Below are 15,993 nucleotides of genomic sequence, written 5' to 3'. Positions count from 1 at the left end.
CACTGACCTGGTTGGCAAACAAGAGGTGGCACACGGTGGGGTCACTTGGGTCTTTCATGATGGCACGGATCACCTGCAGCATCGGGGTGATGCCTACAAAGCAGCAGCACCCCCCACTGAGTGAGCGTCTGCTGTATGCGTAGCCCCAGGCCCAGCGCTGGACAGGCAGGGGGGCGGCATGGAGGGGAAGCGCCAGGACAACCGGGCCTGGGGGCCTGCCCTCAGGGAGCTCACAACCGCAGATTGTAAGCAATCTGTGCCCCGTCCCGTGGGCTGACCCTGACCCTGACCCCCACCCATGACCGCCTGCCAGGGGCTCAGCAGGGGGCTCTGGGACCACAGACCCGTCCCGCCAGCGATCATGCCGACCGACTTCACTGTCTTGATGACGGGGTTGGACTTCTTGTCTGGACGGATGGCAAACTTCCCTGCGGAGAGAAGGGAGGAGAAGGGGAGACCCCAGCTCTCAAACATGCCATGCCTGGGGCCGGACAGGATGGGGGCAAAGCCAGCTGAGAGGAGCAGGAGGATGAGCCTTTCGTTCCTACCGCAGACAGTGCAGGGGTAGGGAGCGAGCCTGGGGACCCCGAAGTGCTCTGGCTGGATGTTCCGCTTATTGGGTTTCAAGCAAACAAAGCCGATCTGTGGGCTGCCAGTCTGCTACCCCCGGGGTGACCAATTCCCCTCCGAGACAGCCGAGGAAACTGGTCCCCCAACAGGGGTCCCCCACCCAGACAGCAGCAGACCCGGCATTCGGCATGCCCGCCGGGGCTCTGGGCACTCCAACCCAAATCACCTTTGCCCTGGTAGACCAGCAGCCCGTTCGGGCCCCGGAACTCAATGGTGTCGCCAATCTTCATGTTTTCCAGGTACTGGGACATCTTCCCTCCAGCAGGGAACTTGGGATGGGTGTCTTTGAAGTAAACCTACAAGACACACCCACAGTCCTCGGCCCGTTCTCAGGGTCACCGGGCTGTGCTCTGGGCCGCATGGGGAGGGAGGCTTCTGAGGATCTCTGTGGCCTGTGTGTGGCTCTCTCACGTAAGGCCCCGTCCACCAATATCAACTCAGCCATCTGTAGGCCCGTCTCCCAGGAGTCTGCCTTTCCCTAACAACCCCCCCCCCCCCGGAACACCAAGCGTCCGCCTGGGGAACAAGGCCCCCAACCCGAGGGCTCGATGTATTAACGTCCTGCCAAGAACGGTCTCCGTGCCCCGTCCCGATGGGAGAGTCCCACGCTGGGAATTCAGCACAGACAAGGCTCCGGGATGTGGGCTTAGCCACACCCCTCCCTTGCGGGTTGGGTTCGTTCCATTCTGTGCTGTCCTAAAAACAGTGTTTCTGGGACAACTTCCCTCCCTGTGCCCTGTGGGACTTCCCCTTTGAAAGAAAGGAAGTTCTACAAGAAAGAGATGGGGGGACGGTGCACAGCTTGCCCCGCCCAGGGCTGGGGTGCCGGGCCTCGAGGGGCCAGCAGGAGTGATGGGCAGGGAGGGGGCGGCTGGGGAGGGACAGGCAGCCCAACAGGCCTGGGCCCCGGGGGAGAAAGAAGAGCTGGTCAAGGCCACAGCACGGGGTGGAGGGGGTGTCAGCATGGGGGAAGCACAGGGACAGGGAGGGACAGGCAGAGCCACATGTGGGCCAGCCTCTGGCTTTTGTCCAGGGCCAATGGGGAGCAGGGAGCAAGGTCTCTGAGCCAGAGGGGGCCCGGTCTTCCGGAGTTTCCCATCCTCTACCTGGATCCCACCCCCCACTCCCTAATCCCTTCTCCACATCCGGCTAGAATGATTCCAACAAGAACAGATGCTTGAACCTCAACAGTTTCCCTTCCTTCTGGACAAACCCCAAACCTTACTGCCCTCCCCCCACCGCCCTGCCATCCCTCCTCTTGTCCTATGAAGCCCTTCATCTTATCCTATGAAGCATCTTCATCTCCTTCCGACCTCAGGGCCTTCGGACCAGGAAGGCCCTTCTCCCTCCTCTCTGTCCTTGGCCTCCACGTCTCAGCCCAGGGGAGCCGCTCCCATCACCCATCTGACCCGCTCTGCCATTCCCGGTGGCCGGTCTCATGTGTGAGAGGAGCAAGGGCGTCCACTCTCCAGGCAAAGACAGGCTCCCGAGCCCAGGCCTGGGCCCCCAATATAATCTAAATGACACCAAGCTAAGGAGGGACCCAGGCCCGCAACCCTCCTGCCTTCACAGACCCAGGGCCTCAGCGGTGGCCCAGCAGGAGGGGTCTCTCTGCCTCTGTCCTTCCACCCACGACAGGCCCAGCGAGGGGACCGGCACAGTGCAGTTAGGACAGTAAGCCCGGCCCCCGGGAGTGTGGGGCCAGGGTGGCCGTGGGGGGCTTGGGTCTCTCCGGGGAGGGTCTCCAACGCCCCACCCCCACGGGCCTGGGCTGGTTCGCATGCGTGGGACGTGCCTTCTGAGAACTTGGATCACTCCGCAAAGCTTCTGCTTCTAATTTTCACAAAAGTATACTGCGCTACGACTGGCATTTTTCTTTCCACTCAAATGTGATTTTCTTTTTTTTTTTAGAGAGAGCACGTGCGAGACAGAGCACATACGTGCAAGTGGGGGGAAGGGGCGGCGGGAGGGAGAATCCTAAGCAGACTCCATGTTCCGCGTGGGGCCCGACTCGGGGCTCGATCGCACAATCCTGAGATCACGACCTGAGCTGAAATCCAGAGTCGGATGCTTGACCAACCTCTCCCCTCCAGCGTGCACCCACCCCAGCCCGTGAGGGAGCCAAGCTCCCCAGACAACGACCCGAGCTCCTCACACCACTCCTGGGGGGGGGGGGGGGGCTTTGGGCTGTCTCTTAGGAAAACGTGCTCGGGAAAGGACCGGCTGGTCACCGACACCATGTGACTGAACGTGTCGGAGCGGGCCCCCTGCGGCCACAACCAGACACCCGGTGCCCTAGGCCTTGCCGGTCTAAGGGCAGGCGAGTGAGCTCTGAACGAGCTGGTCCACCTTCCTGGTTTCTCTTCTGCAGGTGACCCTCGCTGAAGCTGCTCCTCCCGGACCCCAGGCCCTGCCCGCTGCCCCACCCCCACATGGGGCCTGTGCTGGGAAACTCCAGTCCGCTCTCATTTAGAACCCGACGTGAGGGAGCACCGGTCCCTCAGAGACCGGGTTATAGGGGATGTGGTCCCCCCGGCCCCCCACGGCCCCAAGACCTCACCTTGATGACCAGGTCCACAAAGCCCTTGTCATCATCGCTGGAGACGGGCGTGTAGGGCCGAATGACCAGGTTTCCGTCGATCCGAGCCGAGAGGTAGATGTGCTGGCCTGTAGGACGGGATGGGGGACTCCGGTCCCGGAGGGTCCGCCGACTACCTCTGCACGGCACGCTGGTCTAGTGGGCCATCGCCCTGTGCCCCGCCCTGTCCTCAAGAGGCTGGCCTGGCCTCGGCTCCAGGGCCCCCTTCCGGCCCCCACAGGGCTTCCCATCATGTCCCAGCTTCCTGCTGTCACACCTCTGCTCCTGCCGGAGACACTGTCAGGGACACCACGGTGTCCCCTCTCATTCGGACACTCATTGCTGAAGGGCCCGTGCGGCTGTCACTTGGTCCTTGAAGACTTCCCCACTCTCCCTAGTTCAAGGGCAAAGCTCCCACTTCTCGGACCTACCCCCCAGCTCCACTCACCGACGGGGAGGCCCAGGACGTGCTGGGGTGACGGCAGGGCGAAGCGGAACCGCCGGGTGTCGTGGCTGATCACCTGCGAAGAGGCCCGAGCTGTTAGCACCTGGGGCAGAGGGGCCCCCAGCCCTCATTCCTTGCGTCCCACGCCATCCAGAAGGGACGCTGGTGCCCCATGTGGACACACGTGTGCACGCATGTGTGCTCAGGCACGGAGTCAAACACACACCACGTGTGCCTCTGCTCTCACTGGCCCCGAGGAGGGCAGGGACCCACCCAAGAACCCCCAGTAAGGGGATTAGGGTAGGGAATGAACTCAGGATCCCAACGAGAGGCTGCCAGATGGCCCAGAAAATTCTGAGGGCGAGAGGGAGAATCCAACCCTGCCATCAGCTTGGGCAGTGTCCTGGGGTGGCAGGAAGACCTCGGGCCCTGGGCTGGCAAACTAAGGGCAGGGCTGAGACAAGACCCATGTGCCAGGGCCAGGGACACAAGAGAGGGGCTCCAGATGACGCTAAAAGCCCCCTGAGAAGTGGGATGACCATGACGGCAGTGGGCTGCACAGGGCAGAAGTGCACCAGCCCCACTGCCCACGAGGTCACGGCCACAGCTAAGGGCCCTACGCCAGGCCTCCACCCTGCACAGGGTGGGTAAGCCATGGTCATTTCCCCCCTAGAGGGGGGCAGAGGCTGGTTAAGGGCCAGGCTGGGCCGAGGAAGGAGCCAGAACCAAAGCCCCCCATTCCCTGTTAAGCAGACTTAAACCAAGGCCGGGGAGGCAAGTCTCCCACAGTAAGCTGTGGTCAGAGCTGGGAATAAGCCCAGCGTCCCAGCTCCCTGAGGCCACTGCGGGGTCACAATACCTGGCCACTATCCAGCCCGGGTTTGCGCACACACGAGGCTGGCGACGTGGCAAGGTCCACCGATGGACAGTGGCATGACTTGGATGGACAGTGGCATGACTTGGAGGAGGACAGCAAACTCCTCCAAAGGAGCAGAGCACCATGTGAAAGGCCTCGGAGCGGACGAGCAGAGGCAGGAGGCCTGGGTCGCAGAAAGCCAGAGCCCAGCCACCACCTAGGACACCCCCAGCGCTCTCTCCACCCCCCAGCCCAAGCCCGAGGCGGCCTCCCCTGTGAACCTTGCGCTCCATGCAAACTGAGCCCCCACGCCTCCTGGGAGCAGAGTCCAGGATTATCAACCGGTCCTGGGCTCAAGGTCAGAAGCCCACACGCCAGGCAACTTTGGGAAAAGGAGAAACGAGGGAAAAGACACTGATAATTCTTGGGCTGGATGACAGAGGCGGGGCCCAGCGAAGTCAAGAGGCTAACGTCTGTGCAGGGCTCAGCATGGGGCTGCTGGCCAGGGTGAGCAACCCGTCAACCCCCCCCCAGGAGCTCCAGGGAGACCTTGAGGGTCAGCAGGTCCAGGAAGGGCAAGCAGTGGGGGAAAGGGGGTCTCCCTGCACCCCTGCGGGAGCTAGTGAACGTATCAAAAAGCGGACCCAGCCGCTGACCCCCAAAAGCCACCACTAGGCTATAGTCGGGGAGGGAGCAGATTTAACTGCTCAGACGGCCTCCAGCTCAACCAAAGTGACGGGCGGGTCCACTGTGTGACCGCCCTCCGGGGAAATGCTAGACAGTTGTCAAAAATAATGAACCAGCTTTGGGTGAGACGTGGTAAGGTGTCCGTGTTGTATGGCCGGGTGAAAAAAAATCAGATTCTTAAAAAAGTGACAGTAAGTCTACACACGCCTAAAACTGCACACATCACACGTGTATGAACAGGACGCCCAGGAAAGGCTCGCACGGCCCGCAGAGGGGACCCTCTGCACGGAGGCGGCATGGGGGGGATGTTAATACTTAACAAAGAATGTTTATAGTGGGCTCATATGAGCCACACGTTCCTTCTGGAATTAAAATGGGTAAAATATATATAAAACATATTGAAAAGATAAAGCCTGATAAAAGCTTCTGGGAAGTGGTGATTTTTTTTTTTCCTTTTTCCTATCTTTGGCTTTTGACTTGTCTGTGACCTCCCGGTTCTGTGCCTCAAGGGACCTCAGTCTGGTGTGGAGCTCAGGGTGGAGACCAGGCCAGGCCTAGGGCCTGGCAGGTGACTTTCTCTGCTCCATGACTCAGTTCTCCCTGTCACACCCTTCCGAGGCAGCTGCGGTGGCCAGAAATAGCACCAGGGAGGGGCTCTGATGAGGGAGAGTAGGGAGAAAAGCAGCTGTTACAGGGAGGCAGGGCAAAGGCAGGAGAGGATGGTTTTAAATCATGATCAGACCTTTGAAAAAGGAAAGGGTCAAAGAGGAGGGCAAGAGTGAGCCTTCCAGAGGGGCGGATGACCACAAGATCACGAATCTGCACAGAGGCAGAAGGTACCAGGGTCCCACAAACACCACCAGGCCTGAGGAAGGCGACCCTGGGGGCAGGGGGGGAGTCGTTTGCTGTAAGGAAAGGGGCACTGGGATGGGAAGCACCTGGGACCAAGGTAGGGGCAGGTCTGAGTCCTCATTCTACCCCTAACTCACAGTGTGACCTCCAATGCCCCCCGCTGCTCTCTTGTCCTCTGTTTTCCCATCTGTTAAATGGGCGCTTAGACCCCAAAGTCCTGAGGGATCCCCTTGCTCTGGCCTTCTGTGGGATATAGTGTGGTCTTCAGAGCAGACTCTGTGGTCAGAGACCCGGGTTCGAACCCCTCCGCCTGCTTACCGGTAGCCCTAGAAGGGGACATCACTTCAATATCTCCATCTGAAAGATGGGCAGACAACAGGATCTATTTCAGGGGGAGGGGCACCTGTGCCCTGAGCACACAGCAGGCACCGAGAAGCTCTGCGGTGCCGGCAGGGAGGGTGAGGAGCCTCCGTGGGCCTGGACGCTGCAAGCCCGGGGTGTCGGGCCCTCACCTCCTTGTCGATGAGCCGCAGCGGGTACTTGATGTCTGGGCTCTCGAGGGTGATGGCCGGGGCCGAGCGCTGGAACAGCTTCATGAGCAGGTTGTAGAGGAACCAGACTGGGGACAGGACCACGTGGCCCAACTGAAATGAAAGGGACAGAGCCATGAGGTCAGCAGGCCTGCCACCTGCCCTTCCCGCAAACACACCAGTTGGTTCACACCTCCAGGCCTCTGTTCATCCTCTGCCAGGAGCACCCTCTCCCCACCATCCTCATCCAGGGAACCCCGGCATCCACTTCGGTGCCGGCTGGGAGAAGTTACAAAACCCAGGCACATGAAACCTATCGCTGTCTTCCTAAGTCACTGGCAAAGCTCCATTTCCCAGAGGAACCAGGACAAAGAAAGCTACATAACAGAGCATGTGTCCCTTTTCACTTTGGCTGCCAGGAAGCTCAGAGTAAAGTTCTCAAGTAATTATGCTTAATCTTGGGCACTGAGTAACTGTGCTCCCTCCCTCCTTCCCTTCCTTTAGTCAACTTCCCTGCTCCCTCATCCTGAGCCCAGAAGTTCTGCCTTCAGGTTTGAGGGCCAGCTGAGGCACTGAACTGGGCATGGAGAGCTCCGCTCCTTGTTGGCTGTGTGATCCTGGCTAATTCCCTTGCCCTCTCTGAAATGAATTGGACCAGATGATTTGCAAGGACCCCTGAAACTCGGGAGAGTCTACTGCCCAGACCCGTGATGAGCCCCACATGGTCGTTCAGCACTTTACAGATTATCAAGCAGCTCAGAGGGGTGAACCAACTTGCCCAGAGTCACACAGCGGGCGGGTGGAGAGCTGCAATGTGAACCGGAGTCCATCACACTCTTAAACATCTGGTCCATGCTCCCTCTCCTACGTGACCTTGAGAGGCTCCCCCTTGCCAGCCCCCCGCCCCCCACAACTCAACCTCACAAACAGCCTAAGAGATGGCTTAGATTTTTATCTATCTTTTAAATAGACTTACTTTTAAGATTTATTTATTTGTGGTGGGGAGAGCGCTCGAGCACGGGGTGGAGCAGCAGAGGGAGAGGGAGAGAAAGGCCCAAGCAGACTCTGTGCTGAGCACAGAGCCTGACACGGGGCTCGATCCCACAACCCCGAGATCACAACCCAAGCCAAAAACCAAGAGTCGGACACTCAACTGACTGTGCCACCCGGCGCCGGTGTTTAGATTTTTAAAAAACACAAAAACCAAACTCCCTGGCCAGATAGCTCACTGCACTTCGGTTTACTTGGGGAGAAGAGCCTTGCAGAAGCCAGACAACTGGTCGGTCACCCATCCTTTCTAGCTGTTTTTGTCCTGGGGCAAATCACTCGGCCTCTCAGAGCTGTTTCTCCATCTGCAAAATGGGGTCATTTCATCTGCCTCTAACCATGAGGGACCCAGGGAAGGCCATTCCCTAGGATAACTCAAAAATGGCACACACAAAAAAAGGAAGGTCAGAGAACTGGTCCTCATTAAAGGAAGCTCTCGTGGGTTGAACAGAGGCCCCCAAAGACATACCCACCCAGACCCTGGGAAAGTGACCTGACTCCAATAAGGGACCTTTGTTGCTGTAGCCCAGCTAAGGATCTTGGGGGTAAGTATCTGGGATTATCCTGGTGGGTCCCCAACCCCATGACAAGTGTCCATGTAAGAGAAAGAAGACTCAGAGCGAACGTGAAGACAGAGATGAAGACTGGAGGGAGGTGGCCAACAGCCAAGGAAGCTAAACGTTGTTGACAGCCACCGGAAGTAGGAAGAGACAAGAAGGACCTTCCCCTAGACTTCCAGAGAGGGGCCCTGCCAGCACACTGATTTCAGACTTCTCGCCTCCGGAAGTGTGAGAATAACATCTGCCGTCTTGTGCTAGTTTTCAGTGACTCTTACAGTTCTAGGAAGCCAAGACAGAAGCCAAAGAGACAGAGTACTGGAATGTGATGCATGGCTTTGGATTATAATCTTGGGCCAGAAATAAAATAGCTATAAAGGGCAATATTTTTTTTTAAGATTTATTTATTACTTGAGGCGAAGAGAGACAGAGAGAGAGCAAGCGCGCACAAGCAGGGGAGAGGCCAAGAGGGAGGGAGAGAATCTCAAGCAGGCTCCCTGTAGAGCACAGGGCCCAATATGGCCCATTCCGTGACCATGACCTGAGCTGAAATCAAGAGTCGGGATGCTCGACCACTGAATCACCCAGGCGCCCCTACAAAGGGCAATACTGAGACAACTGGTAAAATCTGAATTAAGGCCCATGGATTAGATAAGGGCATTGTCTACGTGGTTCAGTCGGTTAAGTGTCTGCATTTAGCTCAGGTCAAGGGATCCAGCCCCATGATGGGGTCTCTGCTAGGTGGGGAGCCTGCTTCTCCCTCTCCCTCTGCCTGCCGCTCCCCCTGCTTGGGCTTGTGCTCTCTCTCTCTCTTCCGTCAAATAAATAAATAAAAATCTTTAAACAAAACAAAAGATAAAAGAGCACAGCATCGATGTTACTTTCCTGAATCGATCACTGTCCTGTAATCAGGCAAGAGAATGGCCTTGTCCTTGGGAGATACACACTCAAGTATTTAGGGGCAAAGGGGCTTCGTACCTGTACCTTGCTCTTAAATAGTTAAATAATAATAAAATGTACATACACTCACAATAGCGCAGATACAGTAGACGTTAACTATAACATTAGTGACAAGGTCCGTCTGGGCAAAAAGTATACAGGAGTTTCTTCACACATTATTGCAACTTTACTGTAAGTCTGAAGTTATTTCAAAATAAAAAGTGGGTGTGGGGTGGGGAGGAGCCCACCCTGGTGGTTGAACAGTGAGGCTGAGATCCAAAAGTCCACACTGCTTCTCCAGAAAGCCGGCTGGCACTTTGTCCTCTAGCCATCACAGGCACACCTCCCTGACTTTAGTTCTCTCAGCAAATGACCATGTGTTCTCCTTATCGTCACTGTGCAAGTTCCCCTTTTTGCCTTGACTGCCAGGAAGCTCAGAGCCAAGTTCTTCGATTGCACAGCTTCTTGACGTAGCATATTCTGCAGAGCGTAGACCTGGAAGTGGCTGGGTGAGAGGACCCTCGCCTCTCGAGGCCCACCCTACTGCTCCCTGGCTTCCTATAGCCTTGCCAGGATTCTCCACTTTCTATCAACCCAGGGAGAATGCTCTGGCTGAGTACCTGAGGCCTCTCAGAGCCTCAGTGTTCTCATCTGTAGAAGGAAGGTAAGACTGACTGCTCTGCCCACCTTCTGGGGGAGCCGGGATATGAGCTGAGATCGGGGTGCCCAGGGCATAGAGGAATGTGGGTGCACACCCAGGAACTTTTCCCTGCCGCCCTCAGTGGGCCTCTGCCAGCGGGGAGATGGAATACCCAGGTGAAGGAAGGGCAGAGGCACCAAGATCCCATGGCCCCTGCTCCCTGAACCGGCCCAGCAGCTTCAAGTTACCTTGTGGCTGCTATGGTTTCAGGCCCTTTGTTGGGCTTAGAACAATGGGCCCTCTCTCCCAGGCAGGGCCTCCAGGCTGGGTACAGCCTAGGCCCCACCCCACAGAGCCTCTGGTCTGTGACTAATGGGTCTGAAGGAAAGGCTCTCTAGAGCCAGCCAGGGCTCCCTTCTCCCACCCGGCCCGTCACAGCAGGGGCTGGGGCCACCGGGCAGGGGTCTCTGACCACTGCCCATTCACCCAGCTCCCACCGTATCCCAGACAGCACACAGCGTTTCACCCATCCTGGGTCTCATTAAGGGGCCTGGCTGGCAGCCCTGGACTCGGGGCTCAGGAGGCCCAGGTCTGAAACCCCAGCTCAGGACCTCAGGGGAGAACCTCAGCCTCTCTAGGCCCCGCCCTCCTCAAGTGCAAGAGGACGTCCCATCTAGAGTTTGGGGCGGGAGGCGGTGCGGGAGATGGCTGCGGGCAGGGCAAAGGATCCCAAGCTGGGACCGCCCAGTGAATGATACACGAGCAACCTGGGGTAATCCTCCTTTCGACCTCAGGCCGCAGGCACCATGTTCATCACCAGGTCACAGATAAGGAAACAGACCCAGAGAAGGGCCGTATCTTGCCCCAGCTGCACCAAAGCCAATTCTCAGAACCACACTCACACGGGATATTACTGTCCCTGTTCCGCAGGTGACTTGCCTGTGGTCCTACAGCAAGTCAGGGGAGAAGCCAGGACCCAGCGCCAGGCCCGTCAGTTCTTCCCAGGCCACCTCCCTGGACAGGCGCCCTCTCTGTGCCCCCGCTACAGGGCCAGAGGCCCGAATCCCACCCACCAACGTCCCATATCCTGCCTCCCACAGTGAGGCCCCAACTGCCAAGCCAATGGGTCCCCCACTCCCTCCTCAAACACCCACGATGGCTCCCCACTGCCTACACTCCTACTGTATGGCTATAGCCCTGGCCAAAAGCCCTTCTTGCCTCAGGCCTTTGCACAGTCTTCTTTCTGCCCCAATCGCCCTTCTTCTTCCCTCATCCAGACAGGAAACTCCTATTCATCCTACAGAGCCCAGTTCAAAGATCAAATCTTCCTTGACTGGCCCTTCCCTAGCTAATCTGGCCCTCAGTGGACCTCCACAGCCCCTGCTACCCTCTGCAAACTCGAGGGGGGTGAGGAGAATCCGCAGGCCCCTCCCCTCCCAGTCAATCGGAGAAGCCCTGTGCGTTGGGAGCACTGTTTAGGGAGAGAGTGGAGTGAACTTACATTTGCAGGAAATCACCATCAGAAGGAGCCCTACAGATGAACTGAACTGACGGTAAGGGCCAGCTGGAGTTGTGTCTGGTGCTCCCTGGAGTTTTATTTTCCCCAGACCTTGGCCAAGTTTGATAACATAAGACCCCCTGGGGTCTCGCTGGGCAACTGGCAAAAGGCCTTCCCTTGCACTTCCTCACTGACCCACAGCAGTGAGAGTCAGGCCCACTGCATTCATTCGACGAATGAGGAAACTGAGGCATCGAGGCCCAAGGTGGAGTCTGGGCTTGGGTCCCCAGTTTTCTGTCACTTATCCCTCACCTGCCCCAAGCCCACAAACACTGGCTGTGACAAAGATTCCCAGGTCAACAGCTCCAAAGGCAAGTCCTGAACACGGGCTGCAGCCGTCGCAGAGCCCTTCCAGAGGCCAGGTACCAGCCTCGGGGACCGCAGACACCAGCCTGTGCTCAAACGGCCCGTGTGTGGTCACAGCTGACGTGCCACAGCAGACCCCAGAGCAGGAACCCCAGGAAGTAGACATCAGGGTGTCTCCTCACCAAGGCACACCCCCCCAGAGACACTTGGTAAATATTTGTGAAAAAAAATCCGGGCCCCACCCCCGCCCCAGGCCGTTCTCTGACTCCCTTTATTTAATAGTCTGAAGTTTCAGGAACCAGGGCAAGAGGCCAGGTCCCTCCCAGGCAAGCTCGGGACACCCGCTTACCCTGTCCCTTTGAAAAACCCACAGCCCTTCACAGAGCACAGGCCAAGGTGGCTAGGACCCTCGCTCCCACCCTGCTGGGCACAGACGCCTTCCAGAGGTCCGGAAGGATCAGTATCCTGGCCCCGGGAAGGAGCTGCTCCCATGGGCAGTTGACAAATGTCATCCGCCTTCCTTCTAGTCCCCACTCCCAGTGACTGGGCTACACAGAGCACGTAATTATCTCTCATAACCCTGTAAGCCCAGAGACGGGAGATATTACCACTCCCAACCCAGGCAAGGAAGCAGCGGCCTGGGCGACAGACCTGGCCCAAGGGCCAGCATTTGAACCGGGCGTCTGGCTCAAGTCCACGCCCTGAGTCACTGTACAACAGTCTCTCTGTGCCCGCGGGCGCCGTGTGGCCCCTGAGAGAGCAGAGATGGACTTCCGCAAGCCTACACCTTCCTATCCGGGGAGGCCGCTGCGGGCTGTCAGTCCTTCAGGCCATGAACCCCAGGAAGCACACCTCGCACCAGGGTCGTGCCGGATTCGGGGGACACAAGCCAGGGGACCCTGCCCCTGAGGAGCTCAAGCCAGTGGGCAGACAGACACAGTCAGGGGAAAGGGTAGAGTGGAAAGGTAAAGGCTTCAGCTCCCCAAAATGGAAGGCTCTACCAGATTCACGAGGGGTAGGGATGCTCTGTTCCCGCAAATTGGGAGTGGAATGAACTCTGCACCGCACCCCTCCACCAAGCCCAGGGCACCACTCCCACCCCTGCACGCACTGGCCAGAGGAAACAGGAGGCCAGATGGCTGAGCCCAAGGCCCCACCCCCGGCTCCTGCTCAGCAGACCCGCTCGTGCACAGACACACCCATGTACACACAAGTACAACCAGGTCACCGCAGCCACTGGAGAAGGGGGTGGTGGTCTGGGAGACAGGTGCCTGCCTCCCAGGCCTTGACCTGATGCCCCTCCAGGCCATGCTCTGCCCCTCAGGGAACCCTCCACCTGCCTCTCCTCACCTCTGCTGACACAGGACAGGGAGAGGGGAAGGAGCAGCCGAAGTCCAAGGATGTCTCCAGGGAGCGCCCAGCACACCCACCACTGCTAAGAGGCTGGGCAGTCCCCCCTGCTGCTCAGCCCCTGAATGCCCTACCAGGACCAGACCAGGCGTGCCATCCGCTCTACCCAGGTTAGGTCTGAGGGAGCAGGGTGAGCCCTCCCCAGGCGCCAGCTCCCTCTGCTGAGGCTTACCTGCCTTGTCCCACCAGCTGTCCTGCTGGGATCTGAGTGTCCACCTCCCTCCTGGTCCCCTTCTCAGGAAGTGGAAGGAAGTGGGAGGGAGTGGAGGAAGTTCTGCAGGGGGGGCTCCTGGCTCCGAACTGTCGGGGAAGGGAACTCAGGAGGAGGAGCAGGGGGACAGCAATGGGGCTCTCGGCAGAGGAGACACAGCCCTGCTCTCCTGCGGCCAGGGATGAAGGCCACAGACGAGGCAGAGAGAGCTGGGGGAGGGCTGAGGGGGGGGGCGTGAAAGCCTGGACTCTACCTGTGATGGCAGCCTGGCAGGGCCCCTTGAGCACTCGCAGCTGAGCTGGGGACAGGGGAGCCACAGTCCCAGATGGCGGGCCGGTCCCCCAGTGTTCCCCCCAGGTGGCTGATAGACTCCGGAGCCAACCCCTCAGCTGCTGGGGGGGGGGGGGCGGGGGGGGGGGGAGGAGGCCTCCTGCGGAGCCTGCGTGTCCCAGATAAGGCGCACCAGAGCAGTCTGGTGCGTAGAGCCGGAGCCAACCCCCTGCAGACCCTGTAGAGCCTGAGCCCAGGAGGCCTAGCTAGGGTCTGCTGTGGGTATTTCAGGCTAAGCGGGAATCCCAGCAGGGCACACAAGGAAGGGGCAATTCCTGCCCAGCCACCTGGGGGGGGGGGGGGCACATAGGGGGACTGGCCTGCCATCCAGGATGGTAGCTCTCCTGTCCCCAGCACAGCTGTGAGTGCTCAGTGGGCTCCTTCGGTGAGTCTCCTGATCCCCAGGCAAGCCTCTGCCCCTCACAAGGCGGTTGCCAGGGAGCCTTGGCTCTTTGGCAAAAATGGATGGAGCAGCCACACACCGGGGACGCAGTGACAAATCCTACCACCAGCAGCCAGAAGGTGAGAAGCAGTGCAGGGGGGGGGGGGGGGGACAGCGGGGGTGGGGGTCAGGGGTCGAGGAGGACGTTCCTCTGGAGCTGAGTAATGCCCATAGGTTCGCCCTGGGCAAGGCTGCTGCTCGGTCTGAATGTCCCCCAGAGTCCTGGGCTGGGCCACAACTTCATGAGCAAGTACCCAGGCCAAGAGGCCTTTTGGCCTCGTGAAGAGGAGCCTCACAGAGCCAGAGGGGGGAGGCAGGCGCCCTCCAAGCCCCGGGCGCCTGGGGTGGGGACAGCGGTGGAGCAAGCGGCTCTGGGCCTGGTCCTTAGTGCCAGCCCTGTGGCCTGCTTCCCGTGTCCAGCCAGCACCCGGGGCCACAGTGTGTGTAGGGATCTGGGCAGCTGCCCTCTGGCTACAGCCTTCTCTCAAGGAGCACACGGCCCCAGCCCCACCATGGGGGCTTTGAGAAATCCAAGGGCAGAGGCGTGGGGGGGTGGGGAGACCCATGGCCAACCCAAAAGGGACAGCAGGATGGTGGACTTTGGAGCCCACAGATCCAGGCCCTGCCAGGCACAGGCAGGTGACCAAGTGTGAGCTGCATTTCTTCATCTGTGAAATGCTCACAAGTCCCTCAGCTTCTAGCCTTCACAGGAGAGCCCGAGGCGAGCCCTGCCGGGCAGCCCCACAGGGCCCCTTCCAGCCAGAGACCCTGCCACCAGGCCAGAGTGCACACGTACTGCACTCCCACACCCACGTGCTCTCAGACACTCTCACACACATTCACTCCCACCTGCTCACCCAGCCACACAGGCTGCTCGGCCGCACACCTCCACACGCACACTGCCCACCACGCCCGGCCCGTAGATTCACGCTCAGCCACACATCTGCACTCTGGAACGCATGCCCATTCACGCTCCCTCTCGTGCACACTCACTTCACACCCAGTCACTTCCTATATTCAACCAGCCGCATATTTGCACGCACAAACTCGTGTGCATTCACACTCCCACACACTCTCGTGCACAACCACACGTCACCCCGTCGTGTCATTTATTCACACTCAGCCACACACGTGCGCTCTCAAACTCATGCCCATTCACACTCACACTCGCTCACCAGCACACTAGGTCACACTCCAACTTTCCCTGCCACACCCTCTCCCACCCGCGCTCGCAGGGCTCACGCGCAGCCCGCTCCTCCCTCCACTGGGCGGAACCGGGCGGGACCGGGAGGGATGGAGCGGGGGGTGGGGTGCGGGCGAGCGGGCGGGGCGCCCAGTGTCCGTCAGCCGGGTGCCCGGCCCCCGGAGCCCGCCGCCCGCCGCCCGCCGCCCGCCGCCCGCACGCCCCCCGGTCAGGAGAGCTGGATCCCGGGGACGGAGGGCCGGGGCGTGAGTCGCGGCTCCCGCGGGACACGCGCAGGGCGGGGTGGGCCGGGTGGGGTCCCCGCGGCCCCCCGCGCCCCGGTCCCCGCAGGCCCCCGCGCCCTTCCCCGCCTACCGTGCTCAGCTGGGCCCCCATCGTGGCGCCGCACGGTGCTCCTCCGCCGCCGCCGAGACAGTCGGGCCGCCGCGCCCAGGCCCCGCCCCCCGGTCGCGTCACCTCGGCGGAGGGGCGGGGCCGAGCGGGCCCAGGCGGCCCCGCCCCGCACGCCGCCGCAGGGAAGGGGCGACGGGGGGCGTCCCGCGCGCCGCAGGTGGCCCGCGGCTGGCGGCGGCGTTGGGGTCTCCACGCGAGCGCGCGGCAGGGCTCCGGCCCGCGGGGCGGACTGGGGTCGCACGCCGGCTTTCCCTGGGTCCCTTTTATCACCAGAAAGGGGGAAGGTGGCGCCCCTCCTCGACTGGATCCGGAACAGAAAATCCGGAAGCGGCCGGGTCCCGCCTGGCCTAAACTCAGACGGGGGCGCCTAGCGTGGCG

The 15,993-nt window shown here is 60.0% G+C and overlaps 1 protein-coding gene across 1 annotated transcript in view; it reads right to left on the bottom strand.

Moving 5' to 3' along the window:
• The window catches only part of LOC123946246 (NADH-cytochrome b5 reductase 3), a 28,256-nt gene extending 12,522 nt beyond the window's left edge, over window positions 1-15,734 (bottom strand). The window contains exons 1-7 of the mRNA XM_046011649.1: window positions 15,577-15,734; window positions 6,561-6,692; window positions 3,657-3,729; window positions 3,191-3,297; window positions 797-926; window positions 345-428; window positions 8-93 (exon numbers count right to left, since the gene is read on the bottom strand). Coding sequence (XP_045867605.1) covers window positions 8-93; window positions 345-428; window positions 797-926; window positions 3,191-3,297; window positions 3,657-3,729; window positions 6,561-6,692; window positions 15,577-15,597 — 633 coding nt within the window. The 5' untranslated portion in view covers window positions 15,598-15,734. The remainder of the gene's footprint in view (window positions 1-7; window positions 94-344; window positions 429-796; window positions 927-3,190; window positions 3,298-3,656; window positions 3,730-6,560; window positions 6,693-15,576) is intronic.
• Between the last annotated feature and the right edge of the window lie 259 nt (window positions 15,735-15,993).

Source organism: Meles meles, chromosome 7 (assembly GCF_922984935.1).
Source record: "Meles meles chromosome 7, mMelMel3.1 paternal haplotype, whole genome shotgun sequence".
NCBI lineage: Eukaryota > Metazoa > Chordata > Mammalia > Carnivora > Mustelidae > Meles > Meles meles.
Note: the sequence above shows the minus strand (reverse complement) of the source record. Positions and strands in the feature narration are given on the sequence as shown.